Source organism: Ctenocephalides felis, unplaced genomic scaffold (genome assembly GCF_003426905.1).
Source record: "Ctenocephalides felis isolate EL2017-DRISC unplaced genomic scaffold, ASM342690v1 CF-g0.4_SCAFFOLD_01170, whole genome shotgun sequence".
NCBI lineage: Eukaryota > Metazoa > Arthropoda > Insecta > Siphonaptera > Pulicidae > Ctenocephalides > Ctenocephalides felis.
Window position 1 is genome coordinate 19,331,746 of NW_020537324.1, and position 24,672 is coordinate 19,356,417.

The following is a 24,672-nucleotide window of genomic DNA, read 5'->3' on the forward strand; positions in this document are numbered from 1 at the left end:
CACATCATTGATTTTATCAAATTACCCAAAATGGGTGAAATAAAATTTTGGTGTTAAAATTGATTATTCTTAATTGATATTCATTGTATTTGCTACATAGTTGTCCATATGGGGGGTTATCTCTTTTGCGATGGGGGTAATATCAACATAGACCAAAAAAATTGGGTAATGATTAAAAAGTTTTCCGACCGCTGCTCTAATCAATAGTTTATCTAAGTCCATGTGATGATGATATGCAATTAAAAACAAGTTGTATTTTTACTAATTTATCAGTTTTAATATAATCTTTGTTGTATTTAAATATTTTATAAAAATAAATTTAACATTGCTATTTTTTCAATCTCATCCATTTTTTTAAGTTGGATATAACTATAACATGCAGGAAAAATGTGATCTGAAACACCCATTCTATTATAATTTCACCAAACGCTTTCAAGAGAATTCTTGAAATTGCCTTCGGTTAATTTTTTACTAATCTATCAATTTTATAATAATCATCGTTGTATTTAAATATTTTTAAAAATAAATATAAACCTTCCTATTTTTCTAATGTTATCAAATTCTTTTTGAAGTTCTATCTATACGCAGGATAAAAGTAATCTGAAATAAGCATTTTTTTATAATACTACCAAACGTTTTCTAAGAAATTGCTGGAATTGCCTTCTGTTATTTTTTCTAATGTAACAATTTTATAATCATTTTCGTATGTAAATATTTTTCTAAAATAAATATAAACCTAGCTATTTTTCTAATGTTATCAAATTATTTTTGAACTTATCTCCACACTCAGCATAAAAGTGTTCTGAAACACGCATTCTGTTATAATTTCACCAAACGCTTTCAAGGAAATTGCTGGAATTGCCTTCAGTTAATTTTTTACTAATCTATCAATTTTATATTAACCATCGTTATATTTAAATATTTTTTAAAAATAAATATAAACCTTACTATTTTTCTAATGTTAACCAATTCTTTTTGAAGTTCTATCCACATGCAGGATAAGGATGATCTAAAACATGCATTCTTTTATAATTTCACCAAATGCTTTCAAGCAAATTGCTGGGAATTTTTCACTAATACATCAATTTTATAATAAACATCGTTGTATTTAAATATTTTTTAATAATAAATATAAACCTTGCTTTTTTCTAATGTTATCAAACTCTTTTGAAGTTCTATCCACACGCAGAATAAAAGTGATCTGAAACATGCATTCAGCTATAATTTTACCATTTTTATATTTTTACTAATGTATCAATTTAATCAATCGTTGTATTTAAATATTTTTAAAAATAAATATAAAACTTCCTATCTTTCTAATGTTATCAAATTCCTTTGAAGTTCTATCCACACGCAGGATAAAAGTGATCTGAAACATGCATTCAGTTATAATTTCACAAAGCGCTTTTAAGGAAATTGCTCGAATTGCCATCGGTTTATATAAAACGTTCGAATATTTTTTCCTGAAAATAAAAATCGGTTTACTGATAAAACTCTTGTCACAATATTACACATAAGTATTCTTGTATGTGCAATAATAGGCTTTTCAATATCCCGAAAGCATGTTATAAATCGTTTTTGCAGATATTGAGATAAATGTATATCAACAAATGCCTATTATTTTATTAATTTTATTTGTATAAACTGTCTTTTCACTAGCATCAAAATAATGATCATATTATAACAGTATTTGAAATACTTTACGGTACAATACGATTTTCTAATTGTTTATTTTTGAGGCTTTCATTTTATAGGCGATTCTATGTATTTCAAAATTACTATAAAATTTTTAAAATTATTAATTTTTATGGATCATATATATGTTCAACATATTTTCCTTAATTGTAGGAAAATTTCTTTTCCTACAAGTACGTTTATTAAAAAGTATATTTTAGTTCGTAGTTTAATTTAGAAAATTACGGAGTTTCAATAATACTTTACAATTATTGGAACTATTTGTTCATAAAAGTATAAATAAATACAAGTAAAAGTGAATATGAGTAAATATACGTTTATTAGTCGTATCATTTATAATAATTAGTTTACAATTAGTTAAAGTAGGGGGAAGTCCCGTAACGCCGGACGGCACCTAATGCCGGACACTCTATAAATAGTGATTTTTTTTGCAATATCAAAGAATATTCGTCAAACACACATGTGCAAACATTCCAGAGTGTGAAGATGGCTACATATTTTTTGTGTTCAATGCAGGTTATTTTGAAATGCCCGATACTAGATGCCACTTTCGAAAATTATATTTTGTGTTACCAATGTTTGATTGATAGTATTTATTATTTTTCAGCAATGTTTGCGTTTTTGTTAATTTAGTTTGATTTCTAACTTTGTTATATAACATAAGTTATAATTTAATAAACATTTCGTAAAATATTTCTTGAATTATGTATAAATAACCTTAGGTGTCCGGCACTTGGGTACTTCCCCCTACAGACATTAGTGATGCAATCAAACTAAAAATTCTATTCAATAAAATAACAAATATTTCTATGTTTTTGAAACGATAAGTAAGTGAGCTTAATTTAATTTCTTCTGTCATTTTATAATTTTTGCAGAATCATAGGATTAACTTAATAACAAATATTTTATATTGACAGTGTAGGAACAATTTTATGATGTATCAAAATGTGAGCTTTTCTGCATTAATAATATTTTATCAAAATAGTCACAGAATTCACTATATTTAGAAAATATTATCTCTTTTTTAATAAATATCTCTGAATTACTTAATTATTTCTGAAGTGACTAACATCTAATATATGCCTTATTTGCATTCGCGCCTTTTCGACTCTGATTCGTACAATTAACCGTTTCGCACTAACAATACAATGTTTTGCTTTACATGTAAAATATTTATATAAAACATGACAGAACATGATCGATGTCCGGATGCTGCTCGTTACATGAAAATATTCCAAAAACGCGCCACATCAGACAACAATGAATAAATTGCCGACATATTTTACTCAATTGCACGCAAACAAAATGTACGTGTCTTAGGTAAGACCTTTAGACATCGAATTAACATAATTTAACTTTTGAAATGAACCATCGAGTAAGATAAATCAGTTTGCGGTCATTTTTTTTTATTTTGTTTGTACGGACAACAAAAGATCTTGTCAGATGCCATAGCTCGGAAGAATTCTTTCGGGAATGCGAGGAATTTCGGAAGAGTTATTCAGATGTAAAACAGTGCTTCTATTATCTACACGAATTATTATGCTCTTGTACTAGTGAGATTTTGATTGATTACTCACGATCGCTTTTAGAAAAAATATTTAGTGGGGTTTTGGGTTTGCAAATGCGTTTTTGTGCGATTCAAGAAGCTTTAGTTTGTGCCATCATTCTGTCGGTGAGGGAGTGCACAGTAAAATAATTTCAAAAACCGTTCGAACTGGAATTTAAAATTAGCAAAATTTTAGTTAAAAGTTTAATCTTAGGTATTTATTTTGTTTATATGTGCAAAGTCGGATATTATAAATGTAATTCAGCTATAACACTCTCTTTTAATTTCAAATCACACAAAGTATATATTTTATTATATTTATAAAAAAAAGAATATATTGATTTAGTAAAAAGTAAAATTCATGATAAGAAAATATTTGCTTTGATATTTAAAGTTTTTGACGAACTAACAACAAAATATCAGTTTTATATTATACTAATATCAAACCAATACCTGTTGCATATAAATTTAGTCTATATCATATTTATAAAAGTCTATATCTGCAGATTTTTTAATGGCTGAAGAAAATAAAAATGAGTGGGGTGTATGGCATCGTGCCTTAAGGCAAATTGCTGGAACTTCCCGTACCGTAACGAAATGTTCGAGGAATATAGATTTGAAATAGATTATTATTAATATTGTAACAATGTCTAATCTTTATAAGAGTTATATAAACTGAATTGCAAAGTTGAAATTATTTGTTTAAAGTATATTAGAACTTTAGTCAGAATTAAAAATAAAATCTGAATTATTTTCGCAGAAAAAAAATTCTAAAAAAAAATGAAAAGAAAATATTGCGTCAATTTTTTTCCCAAAATCAATTATTTTGTTAAAACAAGCAGAAAGTTCTTTGAATCATTTAAATCGGACGCTTAGTTCCCTCAAAAACTGCCATTTTTTGCACATTTAGCTCTGTATCTTTGAAATGGCTTGGCTTGCCTTTGCCAAAATCTGATAAACACTTCGGCCAATCATTACTAATTGATTTTTTTTTAGAACATTCAAATCGGATGCTCCGTTCTCTCAAAAACTCGAACTGCTGGACCTGCCTTTGCCAAAAACTAATCAGCTCTTCTCCCTATCAATAGGAATCGAATGTTTTTTGAACCATTGAAATCGGTTGATCCGTGCGCCCGAAAACTTGATCGAAAAATTGTATCCATACATACATATACACACACATCTATTTTTTCTGAGGTATGCCAAAATGTTCAGAAACCTTCAAAACGTCGAGAAATGCAAAAAAATTTTAATTTCGATTTTTGGACGATTACAATAACTTAACCTACGGGAAGTTAAAAATATATGGCAAAATTATTGGTTTTATATAACATAATTGATTATGATTGTCTATTGTAAAATGTTATTAAATCTAATATTTCATTTTATCACTTATAATACTTGATATATAATAATCTAATGTAATGTTATAATTATAAATGATACGACTAACGAGTGATTATATTCTTCAAACATCATAATAATTATTAAAGCAAATAGTTCAAATAATTGTACAAACTGAAATATACTTTTCAATAATAAATGCACTCACCTAGAAAAGAAATTGCCCTAGAATTAGAATATAAATAAATAAGAAAAATATTTGTGATCATGGTATATAATTACTTAAAACGTAAAATTCCATACAATTTTTTTTCTGCAAAAAAATAAAGCATTCTTTTGAAACCGTTCAATATTTTCATGCATTTAAGAAAAGAATTACATTCAGCTTTTTTCCCTCCAAAATAAAGAATTTTTGTTAATGATTTTCATGTAGTTACGTATTATTAAGCTCAAACCCTATAATTCATTCCAGCTGCAGTTTCTCGAGATATGGTAGCAAAGCGCTAAAGGACACGATGTCCAGCACGAAGTACGAAGGTGAAGCTGAGCCCGGCGAACAGCAGCCGCTCCGCGAACCAGATGCCCCCGAGGAACCGGACGGCGCTTTGCCGGCGAAAGCTAAGACTCCGACGGGATACGAGGATATTCCGGGAAACACGGCGCTCACTAAGCCGGATGTAACACAGGTTAGAGAAAATATAAATCATAGATAGAAGAAGTATAAATTGTCCTCAATAATCCACGTGTTTTTATTAAATCCTGCATTTGCTGTTATGAGCATATTTGTAGATAGTAATAATAACTAGTGGGGTGCATAGCATCGTGCCTTAAGGCAAATTGCTGGAACTTCCCGTACCAAAAATTGTTTTTTTTTAAAAACGATTAACATTTTTGAAAAAAAATTACTTCGAAAAAATTAGATTTTTGAGGTACTATTTGACAATAAATTACTTTTTTGAAAAAAAAAATTGGAAAAAAACGTTTTCTTTATTTTGACATATTTTGCAAAATCTGAACTTTTTTTTCAAAGTAATCGTACTGCTTTAACTGCATAGAGACGAAATGTCAAAGCGCGTAAACGCCGCGCCGCCGTCTGACGGATAAGCATTGGTAAGGAACCCATAGGAATGTAAACAAAATTTATACTTATTGTTATGATCTCTGAGTTACCGTTTTCGGCACTTTTTGCCTCGTATCTTCGGAACGGCTAGACCTGCCTTCGCCAAAAACTAATCAGCACGTTTCTTTATCAATACGAATCGAATGTTTCTCGAATTATTCAAATCCGTTGATCATTGTTTCCGAAATCGTCGACACACACATACATCCATTTTTTCTAAGACTAATAAGTTTTCTAAAATATTCAGAAACGTTTGAAACGTAAAGATATATAAAAATTTTCATTTTCGATTTTTTTTGCGATTACTATAACTTAGCCCTACGGGAAGTTAATAATTGTCTAAATATATTTAATAATAATACGTTATATTATATATGAATCACAATAATAACTGATTAACACCAAACGCATAATGCTTATAATAATAATACAGTGTTTTTTTAAATTGTGGTTTTTATATATCATGGAATTCTTTGAGTTTATTTATATCTCGAAAGTATGAATTTGGTGCAAAATACGTCTGATGTTGTAAAAAATGTAATTACATATTCAAAATTTTAATTGCTATATGTCCCCTAATACTAAAGTGTATTAAAGTATCAATTAAATAATTTATGATATATTTTAAAAATCAATAATAAAATAATTTATAAACATACAGACTCGACTCGGTTATATAAAATATATTGCCATTACTGCCAATAATGTTATTTATCTCAAATCTTTCACTAATTATGTACTTCATTTAGGTGAAAATTGGTGATATCTGCATAATATTATTAAATCAAAAGTTGAACGAAAGTTCAATATAATAAACGAAACTTAGAGCTCAAAAACACTATTTATAAGCATAAGTAAAACATGCTGTTATGATTTTATTTATTAAATAAAAGCAACGGATAGAACATTGCCATAGTAAAGTGATACATGTACTGTTATGAGTACATTACACTACACTTTACTAAAACTAAAAGTGTGTCTCAAACCATTTTGAAAAATATAAAAAGTGCTTCTTTTATTATATATCATTTTTTATAAATACAATATTTAGTAATTTTTGTCATAAACTTCGTTTATACTGATATTCAAAATTTTGTTAATTAGTAAACAAAATAATTTTCTTCTCGATTATTTCTAATTCTTTCAATAGAAACCGGCATATGCATGTAGAAATATTATTTTACCTATATTATATGAATTGAAAATTCGTGACCTATATAATGGTCATTAAAAAATTATGTTATGACTTTATGAGCATATAATGATAAAGTTAGCTGAAGACAATGATATAAGCTGAACAGAAATATACGGAATAAGTCATAAAATCTACTAAGAATCTTTAGCGTTTCTATGCAATTTTATTTGCATTTTATGAGAAAGTGCTTGAAAAATCGTGATAGAAATTCATTATGAATTACGCTCATATGAGTAAATAGAATTATATATATGGAACCTTAGAACGTGATTGCATCTTACATATGTAATGCAATTATTCTAAAATATAAAATCTACATTGTAGTAGTTTAATGTATTGTTTTATGAAATAGATGCGATAAATTTTCAAAGTGCTGATGATTCTTGCAAAAATATGATCTGTATGAAATTAAATGAAATTGAGATCAAAACAAAGCATTAAAATATTCCTACTCATATCTCTAATATTGACAATTAAATCGCAAAGTTATGCATATCGGATTACAACTTTTAATATAACAAAAAAAAACGAGCCAAGTATGCGATAAATTACCTATGAAATATTCAACTTCAAAGAAAATAATTATAAAGAACGCAACAAAAAAATTCTATAAAGTTTAAATACTTCTAGAAGTTTCAGGAGATTCGCAAAGAATATTTATGATTATTGTGCAAAGTGAAAAATCTTTTTATCCACGCATGTTAAGAAAAGTTAGCGCGCTGGAATTCCGGCAGAACATCGTGATTGAATTATGGGATCGATGAATATTTAAAAGTACAAGTGAACACTACAATTTATTATTGCAATGGATTTAAGATTATTCATTTTACTCTTCTGCTTAAAATATAAGCTATAAATACTTAAAGTATATATTTTTATTATTTATATAAGTAAGTAAGTTGAGCATGGTTATTTACCAGCTGTTAGTTTTTGATTAGAAAATTTAGCTTAGTCATAATGATGATTTGTACCTAAAAGGATGCGTTGGGTACGATTGTGACAAATTTTGGGGTGCACGATTGTTATTAATGGCAATATGTGAACCATTTTGGTGTTCATAGCTATTGTTTTTAAATTATTTTTATGACTGTCACAACCGTCCCTGTGCTTGTGGACGGTTGTGCTACTGGCCCTTTTTTGTATGATTTGATTTTATGACTAATTTAATTTATTCGACAGTATTTCAGTATTTCCACGTAGACAAATGTTCAAATTACTATTAATTTACTTTTCTCGCAGCTAACTGGTAAATTAACAAAATTATGGCCAATCAAAAAAGTAGCATAACTGTACCCAGTCTCCCCTACTGATTCAAAATTGAAATTATATATTACATGTTTTTCTAAACATTCAAAACTATCTATCATAAGAATGAAGGTGAAATAAAAACTAATGTCTAATGAAGTAATAACAATGTTCATGAAGTGAAGAATAAATGAAATAAATCATTGATATACAGATAGCCTTTCACCTTTGCGATTCTATAAAATTGTTTATCCTAATTGCGTGTGATTATTAAATCAATTAATTCAAGAGCATTATCAGTTTAACACAGATTTAAATGTTGATGAAAATTCTTATCGATAAATTAAGGGTTTTCAGCAACAAGTACTTGAAAGATATTATCCCGTTATGTTTCAAGCCGTTGTTTTTAAGAAAGAGTTACTTTGATTTTGGAGTATTATTTTGATGCATTCAGGTGAAAACTTGATTATTTTCTTAAATGCTTTCTTCTGTTAGTATAAAATCTTATATACATTTTTATAATATGCTGAAATAACTTTATCAAAAAACTATTAGCAACATTTTAGCAAAATTTTAACAAACAAGGACTAATAAATTATTTTCTCAAAATATTCTTTTATAAAAATTCATTAATTTCAAGTGTCTCTTATTTTTTCGAAGCGCGTACTGACCGTATCGTTGACACCGGAACGAAGGCGCGAGACCTGGGGAAAAAAGGTCGAGTTTCTGTTGGCTGTTATTGGGTTTGCTGTGGATCTGGGAAATGTTTGGAGATTTCCTTATATATGCTATCAGAATGGAGGAGGTAATTTCAATTGCATATATCTTTCGGTTGATTCAATTTATGTATTGATGTGATTTGTTTTGCAATTTGTTGGCATTGTGTTTCTTGATTATACTTAACTGTTTCAAATCTGGTAGTGATTTGATATTAGTTTTTAATTTTTTATTTAAGTTGATTTATATTTTTATATTTTTAATTTTTAATTTTTTATTTAATTTGATTTATATAATACATTACATTTATTATTTTATATAATACATTTATTATAAAACATTACGTATTTTGTTTATTACTTCAATTAATACCATTGTAATTTAAATTAACACTATCATATCAACAATGCATAATATAATCTTTCTATGAGTTATTAGTTTATTTTCTCATAATTTTATTAGAGTATTCATTAGATGCATGCATTTCGACTTGTAATTGTACATTTTATTCTTAATGTTCTATCTATATTAAAAGTTCAACTTATGACAAATTACAGTAGAATCTTGCTTATCCGACACCGTCAAAAATGGAAGGTGTCGGATTAGTGAAATGTTCGTATTATTGGAATATAGTGAAATAGTCACAAGTTTTTGGAAATAGAGGAAAAATTTCCAGATCATTTCCAAAAAACTGTCCAGTGCTTCGATTACTAGTAGTGTCGGATTATTGGACGTGTCGGTTCATCGAAGTGTCAGATTAGCGAGATTCTACTGTATTTCAATAATATAATCATTTACACAATATTATTAAATAAAATTAATATTTTTCTTTATATTTCAGGTGCTTTCTTGATTCCTTATTGCATTATGCTGATATTTGGCGGTCTTCCCTTATTTTATATGGAACTGGCTCTTGGACAATTTCATCGTTGCGGTTGCCTTACCATTTGGAAACGAATCTGTCCGGCACTAAAAGGTCAGTAATTTTTTTTTAATTTCATAAAACATATATATTTATGAGTGTGTGCTTGTAGATATTTTTAGATTTTTAAACATATTAATTAAATATAATAAAAAAGTGACCATTTTTCCCCGAAATTTTTAATTAGAAACATATTTAATCTATATTTTCAAGTCGACAATCGACATCGCCGCGCATTAATTAAATTTAATGAATATTATTACAATACTTACAATTAATTAGTATGTGTGCTCGGATGAAATATAAAATATATACATTTAATTTTCTGGTAATTTTTAGTACGTTTTTGTTTAACCAAAACTCTAAATTGTCTAAATTTCTATTGAAATCTTGACAAAACACATTTTTGAGACATATTACATTATCTATTATATTAATGAGTCAGCATCATTATGAATTTTATAAAATCCAAATTTATGCATCGGTTAGCACTTCTGTGTAATGGTTATTTTCATATCATAGAGGAGAACGTACTACAATTTTTATTACTTGATCAAAAGTTACTTATTATTAGACCTAACATTGCCACAATATTTAATATTTAAAGTATTTTAGTCCTTATGTATGTACGAGTAAATTAAACTTTTCATTTGTTTTATTCATTTAGCATATTATAATAATTATTGAAGTAAAACTTCTTTAGGCGCAACTAGATCAAAATAAATTCGGGCAAATGCAACGGAAGTCCGTTACGCCCGAACTGTTCGTCATTCACTCTCGATGAGATCATTTCTATACGGGTCGATTATGATTAGTCGTCGTGCATATGAATAGAATTCTGTCGTTGTATGATAAATAAACATTTTAAAGTTACATGGTAGTATAAATCTTGATTCAATGAAAAATGCTTGAATCAGAAGAATATTTTATTCTGTTCCTTGAAAATAATAAAACAAATTAAACATTTGTGCCGTGCACCAAACATAAGTTTTTGATTAGAAATTATTTCTATATTATTCGTAGTTTCTATAAATCTTTGAAGTTATTGAAATGAAAAATATTTTGTAGGCAAGACAGATATTACAGTTGTTCAAAGAATGAGATTATATCGCCAGCAAAAATGTAAAAAAAATATAAGCGTACACACACAGTAGCAAATAAGTTTTACATCAATCGCGGGTAAACCTTACGCGCACTCTTTTTTAGTTATAGTAGTTTTTAATACACCAGTCTTTTAAAAACTAACATAAAAACACCTTAAATATTCTAGTAAAATTAATTATATCGTTCTGACAAAACCTTGCTTATACACTCATTCACAATCTTCAGAAGTCAAACGCCTAATAATAAACATGATACAACTGCTATTTATACCACTCTTAAGCTTTATTTAGACTTATTTTACAATGATCGTCTTTTAATGACAATTTGTCTGTCGCACCATTACAATAGAACCAGCTTAAACATTTCCTTCGTGTTTTCTAAATTCGCACCTCATTCTGCGTATTGCGTTAATTACCATTGAACTAATTATATAACGATTTAGAGCTTGATGGGATTTTGTATTGGGATAACATCAGTTGGATTTAAGGTTTGAACGCAAGGTAAAAGTTTCCCGAACGCATCGCAGGTGCGACTGTTGACGGCTGAGCCGGAGCGCCCAGTACTTCGCGCTTCGAATGTTTTAATTAAATCAAGTGACGATCTGTAAGACGTAACAAGATAAGATTATTACTTAATGCAATATAAACGTCTCGTTCGATTCGCAAACCTCTGCAAACTGAAAATTCAACTATCTTAGACTTTGCTAGGGATGAGATTTCTGTGAAATATCGATTTTAATGAAAGACGAACGTGATAAAATATCGATCTTAGAAGTTTCGAAAATTTTATTGAAACAATTTAAAAAAAAAATCGGTTGATCCGTGCGCCCGAAATCGTGGACAAAAAATTGTATCAAAACATACATACATACACGCCACACATACATTCATTTTTTAATTTAGTAGTATTTTCTAAAAGCAAAATTTTCAAAAGTCAACCATTTTTATAATTGAGTTATAATATAGAATAGAGAGAATATACCAGTTTCCGTAGTACTTTAATGGCTTAGTAGGTTCATTAAGAACAAGTACTCTAATATTATACCAAGTATATCATCTAATTTTAATTTTAGCTAACGTCAAAAAACTACTCATTTTCTCAAACTTTGATAAATTTTTAACTTGTCGTAGGGCCGTAATATTTCAGTAAGTTCTTAAAGACCATGATATATATCGCTAAAAAGTTCCATAAAAATCGGCTGAATTTTTTTTCAACAATTAATTACAAGCTCGGTAGACTTTCCAATAAAACTAATCAGTATCATTCCAAACTAATATCTTTCGAACAGTTTTTGATTTTTTAAAATCGATTCGGTAGAATGAGCTTAAATGTGGGCGAAAAGTTTACCACGTTGATTCGCAAACTTTGACGAATTTTTAAAGTTAAACCAATTCTCGTAGGGCCGTAATATTTTAGTATGATCTAGAAGACTATGGTATCTACCGTCAAAAAAATAATAATAAAAGTTGTCGAATTTTTTTTTTTAACACTTTATTACAAGAAAACGGCCCGGTCGATCTTTACCAAAAACTAATCAGCACGATTCCCAACCAATATCTTTCGAACGGTTTGTGAATTTTTATAATCAATTCAAAATTGCGGGCTAAAACGTGGACGAAAAAATTTTCTCTTTTCTGCTATTTATAAAGAAACGTCTCGGCCGATCATCGCACAAAACTGACAAACGATAGTCCTCATCAAGATACATCGAATGGCTATTAAATTTTTGAAATCGGTACAGCCGTTTTACGTCGATTTACGGCAAAAAATCTGTTCACATACACACACACACATACTTTTTCCAAATTTGATCTCATTCCATTCAGAATGGCTTGAAACGTCGAGAAAACATAAGATTAGCGAATCGGATTTTTTGATGGAAACATAAACTTCTCCTTCGGGAATTCAGAAATTTTTGGACCAAAAAGATATAGATAGCCTAACTAACCCATAATTATTCAAGAAACAAAGTTTGTAATATTGTTTTATTCTAACATTCAAATATTAAATTAAAAATAACACTGAATGTTCAGGATCACTTGTTTTTATAAACAGAACTTTTATAATTAAATATACTGCCACAGAAACGTCTGTATCAAACTTAATTAAACTATAAGTAAAACTTTGACGAATTTATTTTTATCTGATCGTTTCAAAGTTTCTTACGTAAAGTAAATAAAAGTTTAATATTATGATGGATATATTTAGTTAAACTTCATGTCCTTATTATCTTCACATAATAGGTAATCTTTGGAAATTAAACTGAGTTTTTTATCATTTTATCTGTAAAGCGTTATTTTGTATAATCAGAGAATATTTTCAAAATACTAACGTAATTGTGCATTCAGATCTTAATGAAATGCATGAAGTATTAACAAAATAAAAAGTAATTACACCATGCAATTATTTAATAGTAAGTGAAGTATAATCTATTTTATAGACTGATATGCAGTTATTTTAAATACGTGTTAGCGTAATTTATTTTACTTTCAAAATGTTCGGTTTTTATAATATAGCCCATATTACCTTCATTAACAAAAATTGATTTCTTTTAAAATAATATTAACCGAATAGATTATCATTCCATCATCATTATCATTGGCTGCAATTCTACCCTTAAATGATTTCACGAAAACCACCACCGCAACACGTCACATATCGTTAAGCAGAACATAATTCACAGTATTAAAATTATTGCTGTGATCACTCAGGAGATTGCGGTTTAAATCTTTTCTTTATGCGTGCAATTAATGCTAGATCGCGGAAGATATAATTAATTACACGACATTATTTCGCACATGTAGACATGATATCAGTAGCAAACAGGGCGACTACCTTCAGTAAATCCCCGAGTGAAATCATCTGCAAGTCACTTGCGGGAAGGAAAGAGTTATTGTAGACGTGGAGACAGGGACTACCTTATTATTTTTATAGTATATGGATTTAGTATTCAATATAAAATTATTTATACAATAAATTCAAATTATAAGCATGATGTATGTTTTTAATGATAAATAAAAAAAGTATGTCACTGGCTAGTAGGAGAATCTGGCTACGGTTGTGCCACTTTTTTATCGATCGGTCATAACTTTGTTAATTTACTAGCTAGGTGGGAGAAAAGTAAATTATATGTATACGTGAAAATACTGAAATTAACAAAAACGGAACCTTTGCTAAAATAATTAATACAATCAATCAAACTTTGGTAACAAAAAATGTGATTTTACAAAGTGGCACCTAGTACCGGACATTTCAAAATAACCAGCATTGAACACATATGTAGCAATCTCCACACTCTGGAATGTCTGCACATGTGTGTTTGACGAATATTCTTATTATTAGATATTGCAAAAAAAACACTATTCATCCACCCTTTTGGCTGGGCCACACCGATGCTCTCAGCTGGAGCATTTACCATAAGATTTTCATTCTTTGACTAGGAAATACGAAAAATGGGGGTATGTTGTGACCGTTAGCACTCATACAGAACAAAATTAAATAATTAGAATAAATTACTTCAATTCTCACAAGAAATATCAATATGTTTACTGTCGACGACTTAGTGTCCGGTGCTAAGGGACACTATTTGGTGGTACCTACTAAAATTGTTTAAAATATCTAATAATATTTTACCATTTTACGGATAACAATCAAGTACTACTTTTATCTTCGAATGCCACTCGAATGCAAATGCATAAATATACTAGAACGGCCTTCGCTGTGTGCGTCAAAGGTGAGTCTTGGTGCTGCACCTTTGTGCCCTCCCCCGCGCTCCTTTCACTTGTATTTTGAAATGAAAAGATTTATACTCGCTTAAATAATACATGTTAAATAGAGTGTTCGGCGGTAGATGCCGTCCGGCGTTATGAGACTTTCCCCTATATATTTATTTTGATGATTTTTAGTTTAATAACTTTGTTATGCTTCGAAAAAAAGATAAAAATAAAATATATGCATGTCTATAATTGAATGGTTTATGTGCACATTAAGCACCTTTTATTAAAAAAAAAACGTTTTCAAAACGTTTTTCCAACCTTCCAAAATTTTCGCTTTAATATTTTTACAAGTTCAATTTTTTTTATTCTGCATATTGTCACCTATAATTACTATTTTTTGTATTTTAAAATCTTGTGAAATAAATCAATTGACTTTATCTTCTTTTCTCAAACTCGCTCATTATAATTCTGGCAAACTACTACACTTTACACACTTCCATTGAATGACCTTTCGGTAATTAATATGGAGATATTGAGTACTTTAATATGATAATTTTTTAGCAACTTTAACAAACAGATAACCTAACAAAATTTAAAAACATGTGTCGAATTCAATGTTTGTCTAATCAATTAAAACATTTATACAATCCATTACCCATGTCGCAGGTGCCTGGTCTACTTGAAATTATGATTTAGAACCAAACGTGCAGTCATCATTTTGAATAGCGTATATGTGACGTCTCGTCTGCTGTCAGAATCTCGTCTGAATTGTTTTCTATGCGAAATGATTTACACGAAAAGGCGGCACCCAATCAGCCTGATTGTTCACACAAATCACAAACATCGTTCTGAAACTTTGCACCCCATTCAGTCTCCAAACAATCGTGATGGCATTACCTGTTTGTATTAATTAATACTCCTTTGTTCACAAAATAGTTGGGTAAGATAGATACAGGTGAATTATTAACTTCTTGTATTTCATAGTTTTGAAATTTTCATCTTCAAAATAAATTGTATGTTTATTAATTTTTTGACTATGAAGTTTTTTGTCAGAAAATTCTGTTTGCTAATTAGGTTTATTTGATGTATCAAGTCATTTTGAATAATTTAACATCAAATTAGCAAAAGTATGTGTATGAACCAATATTACACCTTACGTCGACGTATTCTTTCGAAAAATTAAAAAAAAATTAAATTTGATGAACTACGAAAAGAGCTTGCTTGCAAAAGTAAAAAGCGAAAATTATATTTTTGTAATAAAAAGTAGCAAATTTTATCAAATGAATTGACATTAATTCTTATTGATTAAGTGTACTATTGATTATTAATATACATGTTTGTTAATTTGTTCATGAATACTATTCGGCAAGTGATATTTGAGTTTGTATTGATTTCATATATGTAATATTTGGTTAGAATAAGAAAATCTTAATCAATTTACCAAAAGATATAAATAATTCCATATACTATTGATTGCTAGATGAGATTACAGTCGTAGAATAAAAGACTTTAACGCTTTTGAAATTTTTTTGCATAAACACAAAAATACTATGAATTTAACTATTTTTGGGAATTACATAAAAACCTTAATTTTTTTATCAAAATATAAAATATGATTATCAAAATTAGATAAGACAAAAAAGCATTGAGATAGACAGTTTTCTCAAATAAACCAGCAATAATTTTGGCGTACACACACGCACACATACTTCTTACAGTTTTGGTGTCAAATAGTTTAGAATGACTTGAAATGTCAAGATAACATAAAATTAGCAAATCCGATTATCTGCCAAAAAGATAAACATTCATCAAAAACTTATTGATTAATGTTTATCAATTAATGTTACCTTCCTATATGTGAGTTTAAAATGTATTAATTATTAGTTAGGGTATGTCAATATTCAAAATTTTATATCACTGAAAGAAAGTAATTTTTGTGCCTCTGGTGGGATATTTTCTTCTAGTATTGTTTGTGTTAAACATTGCCTATTCATAAAATGAAATAAAATCCTATGAAGTTTCTTGAAAATTTCAAGAAAATGCCTTAGAATTTCGACCACTTCTTTCCTCCTAAAAATGTATTTAGTCATATAGCCAGATTTAATTAAACTCTAAGAAACTAAATTGAAAAAATGTGAATTTATAAATAAATAGTAATTGCAATTTTATTCAAAACAAAACTGGAAATCATGAATATTTTCTGTTCTAAATATAGAATTAGATAAACATTTCTTTTCAAAATTTTAAAGTAACTGTTTGGTTTGACATAAAATATTCTTCTCTATACTTAAAAAAACGAATTTCATCAATTTCTTGAAATTAATTTTATTATCACATTAAAGTGCTATATCTTATTCAATAGTTAAGCAAGTAAAATGCAATGTTAAGTTAGCAAGTAAAATGCATAAGTCAATAGTAAAATGATAAGCACAATAGTAAAATGCAAAAGCATTATTCATTTGGAGTACAATAGTGCCATCATATACTATGAATCATAGTCTATCTATACATAATTTGGTATAGTTAATCCATCACTGATTTAAATTTCTTCTAAAATGTTTCCTTTATAAACTGAAGCAAATGCATATTAATTAAGCCATTGTAGATATATGCGTTTGTCAAATATGTAGAGTACGAATGCAAATATTGAATAAGATTCGCGAACCTTGGAGTGGAATGGAGTGTCGGAGCTGCTAATTCTACGATTTCGCTGCCATTAGGTCTGATTGTGGAGCAAACGAAGTTAGGCGTTTATTTGATAAGATATTTGAATAGCGATCCGCACGCGTGTCACGAAACTGCCATTCGGCGCTTAGATCATCTTCAGGATAATACTGATGCCATTTCTGTACAAAATGGACTACATAAGTGATGAAACGATGGCAAAAGTTTATTAATTGATGATAAATATTTGCTCTTCTTTTGACTATTGTTACATTTTTGTTTTCATTAACATCATTACAAGAGTTCTTCTAGCTCTGCGGAAAGCGCCTGGCTTCTTAATCATGAAGTACGGGGTTTATATCCGTAAGGTCCATTTTTATTTAATGTGAAACATGCTAGCTAGTGAAATTATTCTTTCCCGGTATTGCTGCATAAAGTTGCCAAAATTATATCATAAGTAATAGAAAATTTCTAATGAAAAATATTTCAAATATAATTGACAACCTTTAGATTCGCATCTAAACAAGGCATGTCAAAAATTAACATCACAAGTGCTTTTAGGACTTTTAATATGTGGTCACTATTCGAACCAAAATTAATTTTATAGAATATTTTAAAATTAAATAATTAGTCTACTATAATCTCTCAACTTTAGTATCCCATTAAATCAGTAGGTACAACTTATCTCATATTGTATTATTCTTTATTAATCTGAAGATATTCATATGTCGATTGATCTCGAGATGAAAAGACGTATGACTAAAAGATTAAAATTGTGCAATGTAAATGTATATGATAATTGATTTATTTGACGATAATGTGTTCATTTTTATCGATGCCGCAGTCATTTTTCATATCAATTAACCAATCAAGACTTGAATAATGCTTGCAATTTCTTGCTTCTTATACAAATATTATTTATATTAGAATTGCAGATATCAGAATATTTAGCTAATGAAATTTTCGGAGCATAATTTAATTTTTGTTAAATTTAAGTTAAATATTTTTTCAAAAACCCTCAATTAAATAATAATACGCAGATCGACAAAATCAAAGATATCATTGAAATTTTAATTGGATCGACCAAGTTTTTTACATACATTCTAAGTTAAAATTATCAGAAAAAAGCATCCTCCATTTGCATAAATTATCGATGTTATTACTGATAGAACCAGACAGTTTACATTATGTAGGGGGAAGTCTCGTAACGCCGGACGGCACCTAATGCCGGACACTCTATTTAACACGTATTATTTAAGCGAGTATAAATCTTTTTATCGCAAAATCACGGTATCACCTAAATATCAATGGAAGTAATTCTACTATATTTATGCATTTACCTTTGAGTGGCATTCAATGATAAAAGTAGTACTTGATTATTATCCATAAAATGGCAGAATAATATTAGATATTTTAAACAATTTTAGTAGGTACCATCAAATGAACGAGCATGTCTGTCCCTTAGCACCGGACACTAAGTCTAAGGGACTTCCCCCTACATCCTCAAATTTATCTCATTTTTCTAATTATTATTATGTTACTGCTCTGATTTTTTTTGTAAAAATTCAGATGAGTATTAATATTAAATATTAATCTAAAAAAACCTTATCAAAATTTTGCTAGAACAAGAGAAAACAGAAGTCTGATTGTTTATACAAACATGTAAATGACATAAGGATGCAAATTGATTATTATAGTATCATATCCTTCATGCATATAGTTTGAAACAATTGTTCTAACTTTAAAATTTTATTCTTTGACTCATCTTTTAGCCTCTTTTCAAATGTTTTTCTCGTAAAAATATTTCTACTAGAAACTATTTTCACCAATTATTTTTTATCCATATGTACAGTTGCCTGAATTTAAATCCTCTTGTCATGAGCAAAAACAAATGTAGAAGAAAATACGGCAGGTTTCTAATGCAAATAATGAAATGCATTTGAACCTGGAGATATAATTGAAAAGGAAAATTTATTTTATCTTTTCGGATATGAGTAGAGTTAATAGATGCTTTAATTGAATTATATTTAACACGTATTATTTAAGCGAGTATAAATCTTTTTATCGCAAAATTACGGTGAACAAGTGGTTTAATTTTGATAATGTTCTTTTGAGTATTAGTAAAATTTTTAAATTATCTAATTTTTCACTACTGACTTCATATTTATTTCCTTTTGTCTCGGGGTGTGAGACTCTCCCGTACTTAATGGTTTTTCTGCAGAACTGTTTATTTCGCAGCAGAATCTGAAATGAGCGGGCAAGACGGATTGATGTTATTTATTCCATTAAAAGCGAGTGGCTGTTCGATAAAACGTTAGTTCTGTACAAGACAAAAGCTCAGACAAACTGTTCTCGATTCTCACCCGACGAGATTTGCATTAGAGGTGGCAATTTAGGAAGAATCTCATAAGCTGAGTAGATTTCGTAATACTCTGTCGATTTAGTAAAACATATCTCTGTCTATTTATTAAAACATATTGACTTATAAATATTTCTTGAGAAAAATGTTGAAGCAAATTTAACTAAATATTGTGGAAAATCAAATATTGCCTTGTCTCAATGAATATCTACTTGATAATTTTTAGTCCATTGAAGAAGTTACAAATTCTAAATTATTGTTGGTTTGTTGGAAGTTTTTTTACAAGCAAAAAATGCCTCATAAGAAACCTTGAACTTTCTAGTTCCATTTGGACTTAAACAAATACTATCTGAAATATGTCAGCAATATTTCTTACCAAAAAGTCAATATCCAGAAATCAAAACTCTTTTAGGAGATATTTGTAGCATTTATGTAAATACCAAAATTCATTTCCCATGAAAAGTATTTCTTAGTCTTACATGTTGTCGTCTTAGATTTAGAGGGTTACTATACGGTGGAAAATCAAACATCTACGACGAAAAGCTATTTGCTTATTCTAAATAAATACATATAATAGATTCAGAACAGAGTCTATAACCCCAAGTCGGTTTTATAAGCTCAGCGATATTAATCAAGTGGAGTATTCATGAATCTTCACTCCGTTATTAAATAATATTTAATCAACGACTCTTAATTAAATTTGTAATTTCTATTGTCTCTATTGCCGTTTATTGATACAAGTGCTTCTAGGATACATAAAATTTCCCAATTAAACAAGTAGAAATGCCGTAGGCAGATGTTGGTAATTGCATTAATTAATTAATACCACAGACGGATTAATAATCTGAGAGAGCAGATTAGACCTTTTGATTTCAAGGTTTGTTTGGATGCAAGTTGATCAAATTAACATTCTTCAACTTTAATACTACAATTTCATTGATGGTTAAAACTAAGGAATTTGAATCTAAGGACCAAGGTTCAATACCTGCCTCGAGCAGTATGATGTCAAGCAGTATTTAGATCATATAGGTTTTTACTTAAAAATATAGATGGTAAATATGTTTAGAAGTACCTGTACCAGTACCTGGCATTGGTTGCAGCCATGAGTATTAGAGTCATCAGTATTATAGTTAATCTAATAATAAATTCGTCAAGAGATAGGCCAACCATTGTTTTTCCTTCAAAGCCATGGTGTCGCATTTTAGGCGACAATACCAATTCCCATTACAATATTTTAAAGAATCTTTTTATTACTAAACTCTAAAAAGAAAAGAGATAAAGTTTCCATCTCACAACATATTCTCAACAAAGATACAATTGAAGTAGAGGTCAGATGAAATGTGTTTCTAGACAAATATATTACAACTACTATGCAAAAACTGTTGATCTTTTGTAGGTATTCTATCTCCTATCTGCTTCAGGCAATGAATCAGAAAAATGAAATAGATTTATATCTATGGAAAATTCTGATAGTATGTTTGAATACGGACCTATATCAAACACATAGAAACAATTGAAGTGGATGAATGACATAGGACAAATAATATATTTTTGAGTCTGCATAAGTATGAAAATAATAAAAAAAACTAGTGGGGCGCATGGCATCGTGCCTTAAGGCAAAAAAAAAACTTTTTGAAGAAAAATTTATGTTGAAATATTTTTTGGCACTTTTTGCCCCATATCTTCGGAACGGCTAGACCTGCCTTTGCCAAAAACTAATCAGCACGTCTCCTTATCAATACCAATCGAATGTTTTTTGAATTATTCAAATGGCTTCATCCGTGTTCCCGAAATCGTCGACGAAAATTTGTATTCGCACACACACACATACACGCACACACACATACACACACATACATCAATTTTTTCTAAGGTATGCCAAAATGTTCAGAAGGTTTTGAAACGTGAAGATATATAAAAAATTTTATTTTCGATTTTTTTGCAATTACTATAACTTGCCCTACGGGAAGTTAATAATTCCAATTTATATACAGTTTTAAGCTAAAATCTAGCTGTAGTATCAAGTAACTTATATTATCTACAATCTTATTATTAAGCTACATAAAAAATAAAAAAGAGGCTTCAATTGTACATGCAAATCATTTAATTAGATTTTATAGTTTGAAATGTTATTTCAATAAACAAGTAAGAAATTCTATACATACTTGACTGTTTGTCTTGACGGCAAAGCATTTTATTTTTCTTAGAATACAAGATCACCATTTAATTAGTTTTCATAGTGAAATTTTCACTACTCTGACTCGACTGTTTTTTCTTTTTATAAAAAGCTTTAATTGTACTTAGAATTAATTAATCAATGTTTAGTTAGACCTTATATTTTGAAATATTTGAGACAGCAATAATGCATTTGTATCGATGTACAATTCTACTTGACTTATATTTAAAGCTGTTTAATAATACATAAAGATTATTAAATTATTGAATTCATATTCGGTATTTAGTTAAATTAGTTTTAAATATTTGAGACGACGCTTTAGTAAAAATACATTCATTTCAATGAGAACTATGAAATTTTCAGTGCACATTCGTGACTGTTTTTGTTATTTTTTAAGCTATATAATTATATTACAATTTGGCATTTTACTTTTTAACAAAATATTGTTTTAAACCTACATTATAACTTAAAAAAACTATATTCTGAAACATCTAATCTTAAGCCATGAAAATTTCAGACAGATACCCATCGTGTACAAGTTAGCTGAAGCTGCGCACTTGTCTCTGCCAATATTTACAGTCTAGTTCAATTTAATGGTTTCCCTAAATGGAATAGATGAGAACGAAACTTTAAATTCAATCGCATCACTTCAGACGTTTATTTTCTGATTCCTTTCACTTTGAATGTTTGACTTTGAGTTAAACTTGTTGAAACTGCACAAGCAAAATGACTTTATGAAATTCAATCGCAACCATTATGCATTTATTAGGTCGTAATTTATTTCTGAGATATAAAATTAATATTCTATTCAATGTATATTTATATATTTTTATATAAACATGTATATATAAAAGCGAGAAGCGGGACTTAAAGAACCACCGATATCTCTAAATAAATAAAGTTAAGAATTTTTCAACAACAATATTTGAAAGAAGGGGGCAAAAGGCATATAACCAGCCATCACCTTGATTCTTACGACGTCGTCATCAGGAGATCAACAGAAATGCTTGAAAATCCATAAGAAAAGCATTTTATTTTGTTGTTAGTTTTACTGATTGTGGCCACTGTTGTTTAGTTTACGAGACTTCCATATAATTATTATGTATATTTGTTTTAGTTGTTTTATAAAATGTATCGTTATTTTCAAGATATATTCAACAGTTTTTTCATAAAACCTCTTTAAAAGCTTTCATGTGTGTGAAGTAAAAAAAAACAGCTAAACCCTGACAAAAGTGTGAAAAATGAAAAAAGTAGTACATAAAAAAGTAAATGAAGTTAAAACAGCAATTTTACAAGAGATGAAATTAATTAATAGTATTTCCAACTCCGCTGATGAAATACCAGATCAAGGTTATATACGATGTAATCTTTGTAAAAAATGTGCCTTTAAAATTTTATTTCGCATTTGTAAAATAATTCAGCCTTTTTGTAAAATTCTTTCAAAATCAAACATACGTCATTGTATCAGTTTGCCCGATGGCGGTTTCTTTTTACCCTGCCTATGGGGTAAAAAGAGGCAGATCACAAATTTTAAAGAAATAGCTAAAAACATATTTCTTTAAGTGTAGTTCGATGGTTGTTTGTTTGATACGATTTGATATGACGTAGTTCATTTGGTTTAGGGGGTAAAATTACTTATTGTGAAATTTGATTTTGTTGCCTCGCCTTAGCATATATAATATTTACTGAAATAATATTCTCTCCAATCATAAAACTGTTATATATATATTATAGATTTTATAATTGGAAATCAATATTAAAACAAACTATTTTTAACTTTCCGTAGGGTTATTGTAATCGTCCAAAAATCATTTGGACAAATGAACAAAAACATTTTGGCATACCTTAGAAAAAATGGATGTATATGTGTGTGTATGTGCGTGTGTGTGTGCGGATACAAATTTTTGTCGACGATTTCGGGAACACCAATCAACCGATTTGAATATTTCAAAAAACATTCGATTCGTATTGATAAGGAGACGTGCTGATTAGTTTTCGGCGACGGCAGGTTTAGCCGTTCCGTAGATAGAGAGCAAAAAGTGCCAAAAACGGTAACTCAGTTTTTAAGAGAACGGAGCTTCCGATTTTAATAATTCAAAAAAGATTTTACTTGTATTGACAAGATGAAGAACTGATTAAATTTTTGGGAAGGCAGGTCCAGCGGTTATGGACTCTCAATAAAAATAAGTTTAAGAATAGTCATTTTACGGTTATAAATGTTTATTGGACATATGTACATCAAATTATCAGATATTTTATAGAGATGTTATCAATGTGTACACATTTTTGTGTAATTTTTTTTGGTTCCGTACCAAGATTTTTAATTACGGTACGGGAAGTTCCAGCAATTTGCCTTAAAGCACGATGCCATACACCCCACTAGTTATAGATTTTATATCGATATACTCATCGAGACACGATTATAACTTATATACTCATCAACACTTTTTTCTTCTGATAGATCAGAATACATTACAATCCTATGGAGCTTATATCATTTACTTACATAGATACACACACACACTTTCAAACACACATAAATTATTGTAATTCAACAATTCAATATTATCTTTGGGCAGCTTCTTTTTTAGTCTTCTTGAAATTAGTGTCTCAAGAAGCTGAGTGACCATAAAATTTGAATGATGTTCTAGTTCATCAACATTTCAAAATCAATTTCTAAATATCAGATACGCTATAATTCAAACAAATATTACTTCAAATTATTAAATTTTAAAATCTGTATCCATCACAACGAATATAAGTTCAGTTATAAAATTTATTATTTCTTCGCACCAATTAAATCTCAATAATTACGAGAAGTTTATAACGATGCACTTCCTTCGTAAACAAAGATACTTTCTCATGGCGA

The 24,672-nt window shown here is 28.8% G+C and overlaps 1 protein-coding gene across 1 annotated transcript in view; it reads left to right on the plus strand.

Annotated features, from left to right (window-relative positions):
* LOC113365865 (sodium-dependent serotonin transporter) overlaps positions 1 to 24,672 on the plus strand; it is a gene marked incomplete in the record, with an annotated part of 141,604 nt that overhangs the window by 19,208 nt on the left and 97,724 nt on the right. The window contains 3 exon segments of the mRNA XM_026607406.1: positions 5,087 to 5,271; positions 8,806 to 8,950; positions 9,704 to 9,838. Of these exon segments, the coding sequence (XP_026463191.1) occupies positions 5,101 to 5,271; positions 8,806 to 8,950; positions 9,704 to 9,838 (451 nt within the window).